Source organism: Branchiostoma belcheri, unplaced genomic scaffold, assembly GCF_001625305.1.
Source record: "Branchiostoma belcheri isolate BF01 breed outbred unplaced genomic scaffold, Haploidv18h27 scaffold136, whole genome shotgun sequence".
Taxonomy (NCBI): Eukaryota; Metazoa; Chordata; class Leptocardii; order Amphioxiformes; family Branchiostomatidae; genus Branchiostoma; species Branchiostoma belcheri.
In genome coordinates, this window is record NW_017802780.1 from 339609 (window position 1) to 357629 (window position 18021).

At 43.7% G+C, this 18021-nt stretch overlaps 1 protein-coding gene across 1 annotated transcript in view; it reads right to left on the reverse strand.

Moving 5' to 3' along the window:
- Positions 1-4637: 4637 nt before the first annotated feature.
- Positions 4638-18021, reverse strand: part of LOC109464300 — a 29699-nt gene continuing 16315 nt past the window's right edge. The window contains exons 21-26 of the mRNA XM_019761252.1: positions 17447-17677; positions 17207-17291; positions 16862-17094; positions 15273-15360; positions 11185-11329; positions 4638-8861 (exon numbers count right to left, since the gene is read on the reverse strand). Of these exons, the coding sequence (XP_019616811.1) occupies positions 7731-8861; positions 11185-11329; positions 15273-15360; positions 16862-17094; positions 17207-17291; positions 17447-17677 (1913 nt within the window). The 3' untranslated portion in view covers positions 4638-7730. The remainder of the gene's footprint in view (positions 8862-11184; positions 11330-15272; positions 15361-16861; positions 17095-17206; positions 17292-17446; positions 17678-18021) is intronic.

The window sequence follows — 18021 nt, forward strand, 5'->3', positions numbered from 1 at the left end:
TGGGTGATTCCGCCTGTAGCTGTTTCTATGTGTCTCTAAACAACTACATATTTGATCGATTTTGTTGAATACTGCATTATTTTAATTTTTCTTTTTTAGAAATCACCACTTTAAAATGAAAAAAAGGAAAAATGGCGGTGTTGTGGATGAGAACACAAGATGAAAAGTGCTTGTGTAGGGTATAGATGTCTTTTCCCAATTGTCCATTTTGGTAAACTTGGCAATGCCGTTTATTCATCTTGAGACTAATCAAATTCCTGATCACGTGTGTATGTTATACATGTAGTCTTGACGTCAAACTACTACTACGCGCTAAGCCAATCATCACTACACTTATATGGGTCTGTTTGTCACTGTGTTGCACCTATAGAACGTGAGATCTCTATAACTGTTTCTGTTTAATGCCTGACCACAGTTATGTAAATATTCAACTCCCGTACATTTGGGACCGCATTGTAGATACATTTCCCTGTAATCACGCATATGTCTAGATATTTAGATATTGTACGTTTCGGAATGCATCTACTGCAGCGACACCTGTGCTGTGCAATGTGAACCAGTTAGAATTGCCCTGACGGTAGAGAACGGTCACCGAAACGTCGTCTGAATAAAAGACTTCGATGTGTAAAAAGAGTCTGTTTACTCAATAACACATGAAAGTTGAAACGTGCTGCATTCAGCCATTTAAGACCTATTTCCACATTACACTTTGCATTAAACTGCGGAGAGAAAAACAACTGTAAGACGCAGATAATGTTCTTTGACGTGATACCGATTTTAAGCCTCTACACTTCCTCTACATGTCATAATGCCGCTCTGTACAAAAAGAAAAAAAAACAACTAACAAACAAGCACTGCCATCAAATGGGGTAAGGTTGCCGGCGCCTGCCTTGCCGTGGATGGGAGCACCAGCGTCCGATCCTGCACACACTCTAAGGAGAAAAGAGCTAACCCCATTTGGTGGTTGGATCTTAGGCAGTCGTATATGAATAAAAGGTAAAACCTCCTTCGCCAAGAAGGTCGTGTTTTATGTTGCTTCGGCGTATGTTTGTGCGTCTGTCTCTGTGTGCGTTTGTGTGTGTGTGTTTGTGTGTTTTATTAATACAATAACTCGAGAAGGCTTACGTTGATTGTACAATAACTCGAGAAGGCTTACGTTGATTGTACAATAACTCTAGAAGGCCTACGTTGATTGTCTTGATATTTGGAAGATGGGTAGGTACCTAAGGGACCTGGCTATGATTAGATTTACCCCCCCCCCCCGTACATTGCTATGTAACTGCAGTTTAACCTCTGTTTAAGATATCTCGTGATCTGGGCATGGGCCCCCTATCAGCTTGTTGTGGAACTTCAGGGGCATTTGTTTCAAAACCTCCAAAAAGAATATCTCAAAAACCGGCTGATGGATTATCATAGTTTTTGGTATGGAGGTATCTTAATTGATGTTTGACATGATTAGATGACAATTTTGCAAATCAGGTTGTAATTTTCATAACTAAGGAAACTGTATGAATATGATTTCAATGTTTACCCGCGCTAGTACAATCGAAAGAAAAGCTGACAGTTAAAAGGTCTGCACAGGAGGCTTCTGAAAGGCCCAAATTGGAATCGTAAATTTTTTAAAAAAATCAGCAATTGCGTAAGGAAACAATACAATGTTTTCCACTCAAACCTTTGGTAATCTTTTGTATGAACCTGAGTTCACAGTTGGGTTGTTAAAGCTCACAAGAAAAAAAGACACAAATAATATTGAGGCATTGGTTTTATTCCATGCAGATCTGCAGCTTGCTTTTCCAGCTGAAGGCTATGCTTCCCGTCTTCACCCGGTGATGGCGTCAGGTGACTGCACTGAAAAGATTAAGGACAGTATTATTATCTAAGATTTATAGCTTCTGTACTATATATAAGAAAATTTAAAAAAAGAGGTCTGGTTTAAGAGTAGTTCAACGAAAAAAAGATATAATAAGTACTTATAAGAAGTATTATGCATGCATTTTACGCTATAGTGAGAAGAAACCGTTGTCTTACTTTGAGTAAGAGACCAAAAATAGTCTAAATGTCTTTAATCTTGAAAACATGGCGATCTTTTTCCGCTCATGTGTTTAAAAATTGTAGCTTTTTGCAGAGTTTCGATTTTTCTCACACTTACTACTGTGGATAGAAATAATTTTGAGTCTGGAGTCAGGAATGATTATTTGATCTTTTTTTGTACAACTGCGTCAAATATTAACCTTACCTGCGCACAGGGCGTACTTGTTGTAATAGTTCGACCCTTGTAGACTATACTGCGCGGTTTCGTAGTCCAGTCCCCCTGCGCCGTTTTCCATCCAGGTTGGGTAGTACACAAAGGTGTCATCAAGGGGCTGACAGCGCCAAGCTTGTACATGCCCACACAGCCGCAGCGAGAGGACCATAAAGGTAAAGCAGCCACCGTTATCGGCAAACCTGATGCATCGGTCGTCCCAATCACTAAGACAAGAGGTACCAGACCAGAAGCAAGGGAATCTCATCCCAGCCGCTTCACAGGTAACCATGACATTTGGGTTAGTCATAGCACCAAACGCGGAAACTTTATAGAAAGCCCAGCCACCTACCGTGGTCAGGTACACTTGTTCACCTGTAGAATAAAACGGTTATGTTTATTTTAACATAATAGTTATTTGTTAAGTTTATTGATCATCTTCTCTTCGTCGGCATATTTCAGAACTTAGTAAATGTATCACGAAAGTACTTAGTAATGACAAAAACCTATTTGTTTCGAACGCGCGAATAAGCACATGCTTCTTGACCACAAGGTTTTTTCTAGTTGTCATGACAACTGATTTCTGGCATTCAATTTTTCAAAATGTAGAGATTTTGGTTTGAACAATAATCATTTTTACGTTTTTACGTTTAGTTACACATGCATTAGAGCAGTGTACCCAGGTTACATTATCTTAATTCATCAGCAGGTATTTTACGACTTGTCCATTTGCATTGTGTTTTCAGACTGAATCATAAAAAGAGTTAGCCTGTGTTACACAAGCTCTCGGCCGGAGGTTAATGAGCCCCACCCCAATTGGGGGCGGCAACATCGGGGCGGCTGGCCGCCAGGAGCGCGATTAGGCAGGTTAATAAAAAGAGCGTATTAAAGACTGATTTAAGACTGACGATCCAATATGGCGAATAGCTTGAATACGCATTGCGATGGTTAACACAGGACTTAGCAGATGGGTAACATAAGTGCTATATCATACAAAGTTTTTTGTTTAAGTTTTCTTGTAGAACTTTGTTTTATGAGAATCATCTATCTGGGCGGTTTTAGTCCCAAAAGTCACATAAATAACATACAAATGACGTCATATTACATGATAATGACATAAAAATGCTGGTTATTATCATTATTACTGTTACACCGTTCTCTAAAATTTTTTGACCATAGTGTACAGTATACCGTTCATGTGTTATGAAGGGGCTGACCGAACACCCCCCACACACAAAAAGCCTAGTGAAGGTTAACTGCGTGTTTGCACAGCCAAGTGGGGAAAAAGTATAATAAAGGTCATAAATGAGTAAATCCATCTTATGAACGCAACCCGTCTGAAACACAAATGATTGGTCGTTCAGAACAGAAACGTCATTTTTTGCGATAGAACGCTTTATGGCATAATGGCAACAAATGACTACATATATATATTCATTTAATATTATGCACGTAATGCTTTTTAAAAAATTTTTGGGTACATAAAATAACGTTATAGACTGTTAATACTGTGTTGTAAGTAGGACAAGCCCTTTGTAATAGCCACAAGCTATTTGGGTTACCCTGGTCCTGTGTGTTGAACACCCAAAGCAATAAATAAATGAATACAGAAAATAATACATTTACGTAACACTTTGGATAACGTCTGTAAAATACAGGAAATACCACGTTCAAAAGTAACAACATTGTCTTGAATTAGATCTATCAACGATATCGAAAGATACGTTGGCTTAGAGACGAACGAAGCTATTTCTTGTTTTTGTCCTAGCACAAAAATCAGTTTTACGCTAAGCGAGTCCCAGTCAACTAAGTCGAGGAAAAGCACAAGGTAGAATGCGGATACGGATTTCAGGTTTGGCGGAAACACAACCATTTAATTGCGTAGTGAACTTGAACTTGAACATAAACTTGATTATGAACTTGAACTTGAATTCAAAGTGAATTATTATACATAAATAGAATTGACATTGTGGTGATGACATACGTAAGAAAAATTCCCATGGGACCTATCCGGTCAACAGTATACAGCAGTTATATATATATATACACGTGGTCGTGACGTTGAGAAATATGTAATCACATAATAGCGACATTACAAGCTGAGAACTCAAAACCACTACCACTACAGGAAATGCTAAAGAAAAGACAAAGGCTAAGGAAAGTACATAACGTGAGAGAAAGGTGAAGATCGTGCAGAATGCTCTTACAACAAAATCAGAGTGGCTAGAGATCAATTTTGGTATGGAAATAGACACCGCGAGCCGGCTACCCCAACCCTAACTCCCATCTCCCCCGGGAGCCAAACTGGGGAGAAGGGAGGGGGGAGGTAGGATTTTCCCAATGCTGCAAACGGCATATTAGAGTGTTTTCTCACTCCTGATGAAGAAATTGTCGCCTGGAGGTTTTGTTAAGGAGAGCATCCTGTATGATATTATACAAGGGCTGCTAGGTCTGATGCTGCAAAGAGAGCACAAGTACAGTATGTACAATAAATATATAATGACAAGGCATTATGTAAATTGAAAGCCCGTGGCACACACAATGAGAGCTGTGTGGTAAGGAGCATAACTAATACAGTAGCTACAGGCTACGACCTAACAGAATGTGATGTAAGTCGGAAATAATTAAAAGTCCACAACACACAATGCCTGTGTACTAAGTTGCTGAAGTACAACGTTAACAACCTAACTAACAACCTAACTAATACCGTCGCTAAGGAGAAAGAGGCAACCCGCACACTCTCCCCTGAAGTTATACATCTCCTTGCAAGGAGGTTATACACCTCCTTGCTACTACCTTGACAACGAACTAAGACCTAACAAAAGTGATCTAAGTTGAAAATATTGAAAATAAATGAGTCCATGGCGCACACCATGAGGGGTGTGTATTATATAGCCTAATTACTACAGCCGCTGCAAACTACGGCCTAACAGGTCTAACAGAAAGTGGTCTAAGTTGCAAATGAGATACAATCCGTTTCACAGACAATGGAGGCTGTGCGGCATAAGACAATGTACAGAGTCGGAGGAATAGAATACTATTAGGGGCGTATGTACGATTTAAAGGCATCTGAAGACCAGCGCCCCAGCGCCCGTAGCTGCGCGTCGGAGGCGCCGCTCGAAGCAGCGTGTGTGGCAGCTCCTATGCGGAACGAATGAGCAGTATAGGCCTGAGGGTCTAGGTGCGCACGTTCTAGGCATTTGCGGAGGGTGTTAGAGAAATGGTCACTAGAAACGGGGCGGCCGTCGCTAAGGAGAAAGAGGCAACCCGCACACTCTCCCCTGAGCGACAGGTAGGATTTCAGATTTGCTACGGGACAGTAGGAGCTGCCAGGGTGGGGCACAATGGACACGGTTACGGGACGTTTCGTGGAGCTGTGCTTATAAGTACGGAAGGTGATCAGAAGGGGAGGGACTGTCTGGTGGGATGTGCCTTGGAGGTTAACATCTGACAACTGCAGTGTGTGGTGAGCGGAACCAGTGACGGTGACCTCACCCACGCGGGCTAAGGAGTAGAAGGTGAACAAGAACATGGCTTTGTACAACTGTCTGTCGTATGCGGGTGCGTACACTTCCGGTAGAGAATCTATCAGGGATTTGAGAATGCTGGGGGTGATTGGACGTCTGTTATCGGGGGGATGGGACTTGCGGGTAGCGTGGAGGAGTTTTTGAATAAAGAAGGACTGGGCTGGGTCCGGAAGTTCTAGTAGTTTGTGTACAAAGCTGATGGCCGAAAGTTTGGAGGAAATGGTAGGGGGTGCGAAACCCTCATTGTGGAGGAAGCCGATGAACTGGGCAAGCAGATTGGTCGAAACAGGTGGGGTGGCTAAGTCCTCACCGAGGACGTCTATTGTGAAATTTCTGAAGAGCTGCCAGGCCTGTCTATAGGCGCGCAAGGTGGACGGAGCGAGGGCTGAGGACAGAAGGTCGGTCACGGTCCTATCAATACGTGCGGCTGCAGGTGTGGCGGGACAGGGGTTGGATGAGGGTCCATATTCGGGAATTCTCGCCGGAAACGGTCTACCTGCAGACGGGACAAAGTGTCGGCCATTATGTTTTGCGCGCCAGGTACATGAACTGCACGACAGAGAATGTTTTGACGTAGGGAGATAAGAACAAAGTGCCGAACAAGGGGCATGATGAGAGGGTTTTTGGAGGTTTGGCGGTTAATGACATGGACTAGAGCGGCGTTGTCAGTGTGGAGGAGAATGCTTCGGTTGGACCACTGTTGGCCCCAGATATGGAGTGCTACAACAATGGGGTAAAACTCCAATATCGTGATGTTTTGGGAGCGTAAGGAATGGTGCCATGAACCATAAAACCATGCCGTTCCATAAACACCCCCATAGCCAAGAGACGCAGCTGCGTCAGTGTAGAGGTGGAGGGTTATGTTAGAGGCGAAAACGTCGTCTAGGAAAAAGGATCGGCCATTGTAGCTGTTCAGAAAAGTAAGCCACATGCGCAGGTCCTGGCGTACCTCTGTGGGTATCGGTATGCGGTTAGAGTTACCTGGGCGGGGCTTGGTAAGGTCGATGAGTCGACGCAGAAAGGCTCTGCCGGGGGGAACAACTTGGCAGACGTGGTGAAGTAAACCCACTAAGGATTGAACTTGTTTAAGAGTGGCATGAGAGAGATGGAAGAAGAAATTAATTTGTTCACGGCATTTGGTGAGTTTGTCTAACGGGAGCCTCGCTTCCATAATAATGGTATCTAATTCAATACCTAGGAAAGACATAGTGGTGTGAGGAGAGAAGGTCTTTCCTTCTGCGAGGGGGACTCCGACGTCTCGACACAAATCAGTGAAGGCGGTTAGGTCACGGTGACATTGCAAGTAGGTTCTGGCTGCAAAAAGAAAATCATCTAGGATATGGGCAGGGTACTGGATATTCAATTTGTTGCGGGCAATCCATTCCAGAGCCGTACTGAAAGATTCGAAGATAACACAGGATGTACTACAACCCATTGGGAGACACCTGTCGTAGTAGAAATTGCCATTCCAATAAAAACCTAAAAGGTGGTAGTCGTTTGGGTGGACGGGAATAAGTCGAAAGGCGGCTTCAATGTCCGTTTTTGCCAGAAAGCAACCACGGCCAAGAACTTTTATGTGTTGGATGGCGTTGTCTATTGTAGCATATTTAACGGAGGACAGCTCAGAAGGAATGCCGCTGTTGACAGAGAAGCCCGGAGGGTATGAGAGGTCATGAATTAAGCGGAATTTTCCGGGAGCCTTTTTGGGCACAGCATATAAAGGTGAAAGAAAGAGATTCTTGAACGGAGGCGAAGAGAAAGGTCCGGCAACCCGCTCAGACACCAACTCATTCTGAAGTTTGTCCTGGATTATATTGAAATGTGTGTCTTTAGGCTGTGGGGGAAAAGTCAAAGGGCGCGTACGGGAACCGAAGTATTCGAGTGGGAAGCCAAAGGTAAAACCATCTAAAAGGTAGGCTCTGTCCCGAGGAGGATAGCCGTGTAGATATTTGGCCAGGGTTTTAGCGTTTACGGGAGACGGCAGACACCGAGGGGGATTTGGAGTCGCATAAGGTGGCCTTGTGTCTGCCGTCACACTTGAAGCACTCGTGTTTGAACGGGCATTGAACCCGGCGGCATTGGCCGTTTTCCTTGTGGAAACGAAAACAATAGCCAGGGGGAATGTCTGAGGGCGGATTAGGGGGGGTTGAGGCGGAGCTAGTAGGGCGGCTCAGGGAGGAGGACGGGTTGTTGTAGTGTGCATCCATGTATAGTTGCAGGAGTGGGGGGTCCCAGGGCGTGTCGGGGGCACCCTCCCTGTACTTGCGAAACATTTCATCGTATCGCCGCCACTGGGCTCCGCGGGAGGCCATGGTGCGGACGAGGCTCAGGTAGGAGACCAGCTGGCAGGTGTGAGCGGGGTGGCGCTGAGCATAAATGAAATGGTAGATTAGGAAGGCTTTGGTCCACTGGTCAAGGGAAAGGTCGTGTTTTGGGTCTGGTGGGCGATTTGCTAGGGTAAGGGTGGGGGTGAGATTGTCGGATAAGGAAACTGTGTATTGTGGTGTGGAGCGCATGTTAGGCAGCAGCGATTTGAAGTCGATGTACTTGTTCTGCCAGATTTTCTCTTTTAATGTGGCAGGAATACCCGTGTCTAACGGGATGTGGTAAGGGGAGGTGGAGGGAGGGGATGTTGTAGGGGAGGTATAGGTCACGGTTGGGGAGAGGACAGGCGCAGGGGAGGTGGTCTTAGAGGCTGAAATGTCTGTACCGCCCGTACCTAGGATGTTCGAGACCAAGGAGTCAGTGGGTGGTGGTTGCAGGTTTTCCAGATGTGCGGGCGGTAGCGTCGGGTGAGGCGCGGGCGGAAGCGTCGGATGAGGCGGGGCTGGCGGCGCGGGGGGTCGTGCGGCGATGGTGGCCAGGCTTTGCTGCAGCGTCTCGGTCACCGACGTGAGGGCGCTCAGCTGGGCCTGGATATCCTTAATCTGGCCGGCAGCGGTCGGCTTCTTTGGCTTTTTCGGCTGCTTCCTGGAGACGGTGGTGACAGCGGGTGGCGGGTCATCCGCGGCACCCCCTCCTGAGCGGCGCTGAGACCGCGTGGCCGGCATAGCTGGGGACTCGGGAGGAAATAAAATTAGAGTAGGAAGTGGCTAACGGGGTAAGTATGTGTGTAAGGAGAAAGTTGTGTTTCCGCCCGCATATGAACCGCTAATTTTTCCATGAGACAAGGCATGGCAGGATGTTTGCGCGGATGGGACCGGTGGCTTGAATAATTTTGAAGTCATAAGTAATGTAGATATATAGTTACTGACGTAAAGTAAAACGCCTAAATGAACCGAGAAAAAGGCGTAGTCGAGTAGAAATAGAAGGGTAAATATTTGTAGAAATTGCACCACAAGATACAAGAGAAAAAGCGCAACAGTTGCGATCAATGTTCACATAGATAATAGATTGGGAGCGTATCGGTACAGCTATAGTTAAACTGGACCATCAGATACGGAATAGGCGCAACAGTGCAGGAATAAAAGTCATCTGCACCATCAGTTGCGATCAATGTTCACATAGAAAATAGATTGGGAGCGTATCGGTACAGCTATAGTTAAACTGTACCATCAGATACGAAATAGGCGCAACAGTGCAGGAATAAAAGTCATCTGCACCATCAGTTGCGATCAATGTTCACATAGGAAATAGATTGGGAGCGTATCGGTACAGCTATCATTAAACTGTACCATCAGATCGAAATAGGCGCAACAGTGCAGGAATAAATGTCATCTACACCATCAGTTGCGATCAATGTTTTGGGAGCGTATCGGTACAGCTATCATTAAACTGTACCATCAGATACGAAATAGGCGCAACAGTGCAGGAATAAAAGTCATCTGCACCATCAGTTGCGATCAATGCTCTTAGAGATAACGTCAGACAGATTAAGAATGCATATGGGTTGCTTCATAATTTCGACCAACTGAATATCAGGTGATGTGCTACGTGTTTTAGGGAGGGAGTGGTGGGGAAAATTTTGATAAGAGATATCCAGAGTGTAGAGTTGACCGTGCTCTCGTGTGGTCTGGATGGAATGAAGGATTCCTGCTGCCCGTATTTGTTTGTTTGTAAGGCCATGTCAACTCGGCCAATCAGAGAGCGTTACGTTATCGAGGATGAGTCCCCATATGTGTTAGATTTGGGGCCGGCCAGGGACCGGTCACGATTTTGCTGCGTGTACAAGTAATGCCCATCTGGATTAAATTTTGATCTGGGCCTCACACCGCTCAAAACGATATTTTTGTCCTAGCACAAAAATCAGTTTTACGCTAAGCGAGTCCCAATCAACTAAGTCGAGGAAAAGCACAAGGTAGAATGCGGATACGGATTTCAGGTTTGGCGGAAACACAACCATTTAATTGCGTAGTGAACTTGAACTTGAACATAAACTTGATTATGAACTTGAACTTGAATTCAAAGTGAATTATTATACATAAATAGAATTGACATTGTGGTGATGACATACGTAAGAAAAATTCCCATGGGACCTATCCGGTCAACAGTATACAGCAGTTATATATATATATACACGTGGTCGTGACGTTGAGAAATATGTAATCACATAATAGCGACATTATAAGCTGAGAACTCAAAACCACCAAAAGCTCACTAAGATTGTGAGCAAAAGGCGCCAAACAAGGAGCAAAAATGCGACAGAAAATATAGAAATACAAATACATGTACATATATACACGTCCAATTACTAGTACAATCCTGTCAACAGGCAAGAGTAAGATTGATATTCGGTTACAGTAGGTACAGGGCTGGTGAAAGTGGGGTCAGTGAAAAATTCGGAACAAGGATCTAGCGGGCAGGCAGATGAGGCAGAATAGCGTAGCGGATACTTTTGTAATATCTGAGGTTTCCAAAATCGGAGAGATGCAGCCCGTCTGCCACGAAATAGTCAGGATTTTTTTGCCATAGCTTACAGTGGCGCCACGTGGTGGTGTTCGGAATGGAATCAATGAGAGGGCGCAAAGTTTGGCTAAACTCCCTAACGCGAGCATGGAAATCTCGCATGTAGGGAGGCAATCGTAGCCGCCAGATCGGTTCCCCCACTATCACCGTGTGAACGGAAGGTATTTCTAGGATGTCTCTCACTAACGACGCAAGTTCATGAGCAACTGTGCGAGGGGATAGGTACTGTCTACATAGGTCGTTGTGTGCGAGTTCGACATAGACTATGTGAGGAGAGGAGGCCCTGAGATTTGAAAGTATTTTAGTACGGTATCGCGGTATAGTACAGCCGCGTAGACCCAGAAAATCAATAGCTACATTTGAGAGCCAGAAATCGGAAGACACAGCCCTTCCGCTAGCCGTAGAAGTACGGGTTTTAACGAATGATTCTAGGCGAGATACAAACGAGTGCCCAGTAATGGAAATGCGAGTGGGTGAAGGGTCCATACTAAGAACAAAAGCAGGACTCACCCCTAAAGTTCTATACAGTGAGTTGACGGCCCCGGTAAATGCGACGAGGTGGTCTGAGACGGCGTGAAGAGCCTGAGATGTTCTGAAGCGGCGGGTGGACGGCTCTGCGTGGCGGGATAGCTGGACGGTGTCCCCTGCCTCGGGTCTGGCGTTTTTCAGAAAACGGGGGACGGTCGTAAGTTCGAGGAAAGTGTCTGAAAAGTTCTAGGCAGGTGTCCAGGTGAGAGGGCTCCACGTGTTGCAGTGGGTGTACGGCGTCTCAGTCTGCCAAGGAAAGACGGCGCCGGGCGGGATATTAGGGTGGTGGACGTATCCGAGGAGTGGGCGTCAGTCCGGCACGAGGCCGCAGCGAAGTTCTCGGGCAGCCGGCGTCACCGCGGCGCTTGGCGGCAGGGTTGTGGACTGCTGGGTTTTTGGAACGTCGGTGGTGACAGTTTGATAAGAGATATCCAGAGTGTAGAGTTGACCGTGCTCTCGTGTGGTCTGGATGGAATGAAGGATTCCTGCTGCCCGTATTTGTTTGTTTGTAAGGCCATGTCAACTCGGCCAATCAGAGAGCGTTACGTTATCGAGGATGAGTCCCCATATGTGTTAGATTTGGGGCCGGCCAGGGACCGGTCACGATTTTGCTGCGTGTACAAGTAATGCCCATCTGGATTAAATTTTGATCTGGGCCTTTCACCGCTCAAAACGATATTTTTAAGCAGTTTTAAGTAAAATCATTACTAACTTAAGCATCTTTCGTGCAGAGTACATGTCCATTTATGTAACAACTGCTAGCAAACCACATACACTGAGTTGATAAACGAAAATGTTTTCTTTCTTTTTTAATGTAAATTAGGACTTACTTACGCCATCAACAACGCTATAAAAATTGCCAAAAATTCTTTACCTACCTTGTGACGTGTCCGACCAGGAGATCAGAGCCCCGAAGAAGACCAGAAACTTCCACATGTCTACCATATGTTGAAATGAGTCCAGACTCCGTGATGTGTGTGAGGCTTTTTTTTTTGTGCGCGGTAATTTAAAATGTGCCCCAAGGCCATGGGAACCACGCACCTGACCGGTAGGGACGGGCGATATTAATACTTCTGCTGAGGAAATGCCTTGACCTGGCGTGGACCTTTACGCTGCTGATTACGTAAGCAAAGGTAAAATCAATGTTGTATACTTAGCAACATATTCATATGCCCAAAATTCTCATAATCCTATCAAAACACCTCAGAAACGATCCAAAACGATTTCAAATCGGTAAATCTACGCATTTTTTAAAATATCAAGTTACTAGTCTTGATTTCAGACATATCTGGGCATAACGGTCTCTCCACGGCTATGGGAGCTTGCTTTACGGCTTGTTGTGTCCCAAACCGTGCCTGGGGAAAATCTACGTTCTGTTCTGGGGCACACTAAGACTGTCCAGACACAAGGGCTTTGTACCTACACACAAGGAACCTACAGCTTAGCAAGGGTAATGAAATGAGCCCGATTCAAGAGTAGCCACGGCTAGTCCCGCACAGTTCACAAATGGCCTCCGTTGCTTGGGGCGTGGATACTTGACGTCAGTAACCATGATTGACAGCACTTCCGGGCACAGTTCTGGACAGTGACAGCCTGTGTTCAGTTCTGTTCCCGCTCAGCTGCAGGCACAGAACAGAATATATATAGGCACGGTTCTGGACACAACCAGAATGTTCCCTTTCATGCATTTATCATGTTTAAGACGTTACCATTCAGAAGCGTTGTTACGGTATAACCCATAGTTGACCCAGTTTGGGGTTGGGCCGCTGGCCCAAAGATCTTTCAACCGGCTAACCAACCAACCAACTAACAACCAACCAACCAACCAACCAACCAACCAACCAACCAACCAACCAACCAACCTACCAACCAACCAACCAACCAACCATCCAACCAACCAACCAACCAACCAAACAACCAACCAAACAACCAACCAAACAACAATTACAAACAAACAAACAAACACGCCAATCAATCAGGCAACCAACCAACCAAGAAACCAATTAACAAGCACACCAGCCAACCTATCAACCAACCAGCTCCTTTGCCTGTCATAGATGTATAAATGTAACGATCTTTTGATAAGTCTGAAGATGTAATGCTTCATATGAGAACTGCAATAGCGATTTCTGTACGAAATATTTGGGGAAAAATAATTATTTTCAGATGGAAGTTGTCAGAGACATTGTATTGAATCGTATGCAAGAATCTCAATTTCACCTGCTACGACCAACTAAAGTAATAAGCACACATATTTGTGACAATGGGGGTGTCTAAAAAGTCTACATTTAAGAACAAATGAGATACTTTACTACTCAGCCCACTGCCTGTATGAAAATAGACTGTTCATTCTGAAATCATCCCCATGCAAAATTAAAAGTATTTAATTTCAAAATCCTTTCATTGCAAACATTTAAGACTAAGAAAATATCAAAACAAATAATATTAACAAAGACATTGATAGACGTAGCCCTAGAAATCAGACTATTTCTTTCATTACGTGGTAGTCTGATAACTATTCAGGAACCTGTCATTTGATTCGTCTGATTGAAAAATGTGCTCGGGCAAGTTCACTAATAAACGGTTTGGATTGAAAAGTCATCCTAAATACCTAGCAAACAGTTTTTTTTTAATTCTGTTATCGTTAAAAACACCTTTGGTCAAAACAAGATTTCTGTTTGCTATAAAGCAATATGCGACCAGAAATTTGCACAACTTCAAATCTGCAAACAATCAAATGGTCCGCCTTAAGGCCACAGCAAGTAAATTTTATGGAAGACGGATGACATCCTCTGCAAACTCCAAATCTAATGCGATAGGAAAAAAAAACGGGCGAGACACGATTCCTAAATTTTTAAATGTTGACATCATTAAGCTTGTTAAATAAGAAATGATATCAATAACGTGCTAAGTGTACTGCCAACTATTACATCATCCATTTCTCCCTGAAACAACTTTGTAAAATACGTTTTCAATCATTCTACAAATTGTTTTGATTCAGTGATATATATAGAATACAACACGGTGTATTCCGTATCGCCCGAGGTACCAGCCCGACCGCGGGTCGGATCGCCCGACGGCCGAAGGCCGGAGGGAGATCCGATCCGCGGGAGGGCTGGGACCGAGGGTGATGCGGAATACACCGTGTTGTATTTTATTTATGTCATACCCACCCAAGAAAACACGCCTTTCAATGCGAAATGAGCGAAAATTTGGTGTCCGTAAGCCCACTAAAACGCAACAACATCAATTCCAACGTCCAAAGTTTGTATTCGAATTTTCGAAAGCGGTGCACACGGTTAGGGCGAAACGCGTTCGAATCTTTCTATGGAACATTTGGAAGGCCCTGGCCGTACGGGTTTAGAACCCCCAGGCCGTACGGATAGTTATCACACGGGCCGGAACACCCGTATCGAACGTAACCGCGGCCCAGGTAGGACATAATATTAGTTACACGATAGTGATGATGATGATTATGATAATGATGATGATGAAATACATTTATATTACATTCAAGCCACGTCGGGCTAGGTACAGGTCAAGACTTAATAGACACATAACAAACGTACATAGAAAAGTGGTAAATCATTGCAAAGCCTAATGTATACCTTTACCCAAAATGTCTGGCGTATACGTGCGGTATTGCATGTACCCATATCTATTTCTGTTTTTATATTATTGATTAATAACATAATTTGTTTTCTTTATCTATACGAGATGTACGCTGGGTTATACGTCTATTTGATATAGCATTAAAGGATATGTAAATGGATGGCGAGAAAAATCTTTATCGTTTGCGTAAACTACATTTGCTTACATTGTTATATTGAAGTAAAAGTGTAAATGTATGTTTTAGAAAACAATTTACGAAACAAAGAGTGTACTAAAATATATTACATGACTTAATTACAATATTTATTTAGTCTATTTATAAAAATTTTATTTCATAATTTTAATAATTACATTTTGTGCAAGTAATCGTGTACTGTGGTAATTTTCTTCCACAATTATTGATAATTTCTCATCTTTCCCGATTGATTTTGTAAGACGCAATCTGTTTCCGTCAAGGCAGGATGGAGTTACAGATGTCCAGGCCTTCATCAAGTTTCTCCTGAATGATGACAATGTTGGCCTCGAATCCTTTCATCATCAGTTCACCTTCACAAAAGCGTTAAGAACTTATGATAACGGTTAAAATTTACGTGACCAACACAAAGTAATTTGGGACTTACCCCAAAATTTCGACTGACCACGGAATGGACCCTTCTACTGCAGCTTCCGGGACGTGACGTCGGAAGCACGTGATTGCAGCAAAGGGTCACACGTGGCAGATAACCTATGACGCCCCCCGTCTCTGTTCAGTGCTGGACGGTTGGCCCGAATGTACACCGCCTCCTTTACTCCTCTCGCGAAGAAATCCGGTTCTGTGTCCAGGATTTTCACTTTAAATATCTAGTGAGACAGAGTGTCCTGGAGATTCTACATGTATATGCTGGGAAACTTCTGAGCTGGTGGAACTGGGACGTTGGTGTTCAAGGAACCGTGTTTTCAACGAACGCTCAGTTTCTCCGATGTATGTTTCTTGGCACTGACCCTTGTTTAGTGGCACCTTGGCAAGAGATGTGGTACACCACTCCACATTTATTTTCCTTCAGCGTTTTGTCCTTGGGTGCTACTAAGATTTTTCTTAAGGTCCAAGTCAGTCTGAAACCTGTTTTGATGCCATATTCGCCAAAAATCCTCCTTAGAGCTTCAGAAGTACCCTTTTCGTAAGGTAAGACCACTGGACCTTTGTTACGTTTTGAGGAGGTGGTCGTCCTGTTCTGTACTGATTTGGCTGTTTTTGGTGCTGATTCTTTGTCTATAGCCCAATCAGAGTAACCACACAGTTTTAAAGATTGGATCACGTGATCCTTCTCTTTCTTTTTATTCTGGAGATCGAAAGAAACACTGAGCAGAGACAGGGGGCGTCATAGGTTATCTGCCACGTATGACCCTCTGCTGCAACCACGTGTTTCCGACGTCACGTCCCGGAAGCTGCAGTAGGAGGATACATTTCGCGAAGAAGACTGACGGAGTCAGCCGGAAATTTGGGGTAAGTCCCAAGTTACTTTGTGTTGGTCACGTAAATTTTAACCGTTATCATAATGTTATATACCAACACAGATGAACTTTTATGCTGAGTTAAGAACTTGTTAAGCATTAGCCATTACTAAATCAGTATAGGAATCTTAAAACGTAATCTGTGTCTGTGTAAGAAACATGATTTAAAACACTATCATGACAACTTTTGTTATTGTTTTCTATTCATTTTAAATGTAATCACTCGGAGATGTAAGAAGTTTTAGTTCATAATTTGGAAGTGTATTGGATTGGGGGTTTCATTTTTTGTCCCCCGCAGCAAGATATTTTTTTTTTATTGACGAGGCTGTGATCTGGTATACCCTGTGTCGTAGAATAAGTTTAAAAGTCAGTAGGAATACCTACCGCATTGTTTAAGAATGTATTCGTCATTAATAATACAAATTAAATTCCAACAGATTTACAAATATTTAAAACGCTTTCTGCTATGTTGAGAATCCCCAATTTTTTCATTGTTTTAATCAGAGCAGGAAGGTAGAATCACAATATTGCCACTGATTGGTTCGGTGGAACTTACCTTGTTTATTCTCCTTATCCGGCGTGCTGTGAAACCCCAACATAGCCAGGAACCTCCTCCAGATGTACTCCCCAAGCTCTTGGTCATGGCTGACGTCAACGTCAGTGGAAATGGCGTCACAGATGATGGTGGTGAGGAAGTTTATCAGGAGGATGAAGATGCAGATCATGAAGGAAGAGAAGAAGATCGGCCCGGTGACAGGGTTGGAATCCAACATGTCTTTGGCGAAGAACCTTAAGAATCATAACATATAGGGATTTAGTTTAGGTTTATCATTTAAAGAATTGCTTATATATCATACAATTTAAATGACCATTCCATAGTCCTTAAGTTAGTAAAACTAACCTGCCAAGCATCATCTCGAAGAGTGCAAACGTTGTGTGGTACAGGTCTGCGTAAGACTCCATGTGGCTTCCGAATATGAGGTGTGCTGAAACCAGAGACAGGCAAATGAGTCGTCAACATTTAACATCGTACAACGTGAACTTACGGCAAAGTTTTAATAAAATATGTAGTTTAGCAAAGAGGACTCTAACCTAAAGTCTGGATTACTTAAAGTTCATCCAAACTATACTCAATACTTACCTGAGCTGATGAAGGCGATAAAGGCGATGGCAGCAACAACCAAAAATGACAGGAGCTCCTCCTTCATGATGCCGGGAAGAGCCAGGAGTTTGCCGATTGTTTGACTGAAGCGGACGACGCGAAGTAGGGATATGGTGTTGATGAAGACAACAAGGCCCAAGATGTGTTTAAAACAAGCATCCCACCATGCAGCAGTTTGCAGGTCGACAAAGCGTTCAAACCCCAGGTCACCTAGGAAATAAATCAGAGCCTTAAAGTTTCTTAAACCAAAGTCAACAATTAACAAATAATCAAATGTAATGTATCATTTCAATGTAACAAAACTAACATTCCATTTTACTAAGTATTTTGTTTTTTGCGGAATGAGTTGTTCGATAACGATAGTCATAGGTTATCCAACTACTAGTGACTTGTTAACGTACCGTTACTTTTTGCGACCACTGCAAGTGTTTTCGATGCCACCACATATCGCTTGATGAAGACGGAGATTGTTGTGGCTGTACCGATGAGGCTAACACATCCGAGGGCATTCCATTTCGACGTGAAATATTTACATCCCATCTTTATCATTACTT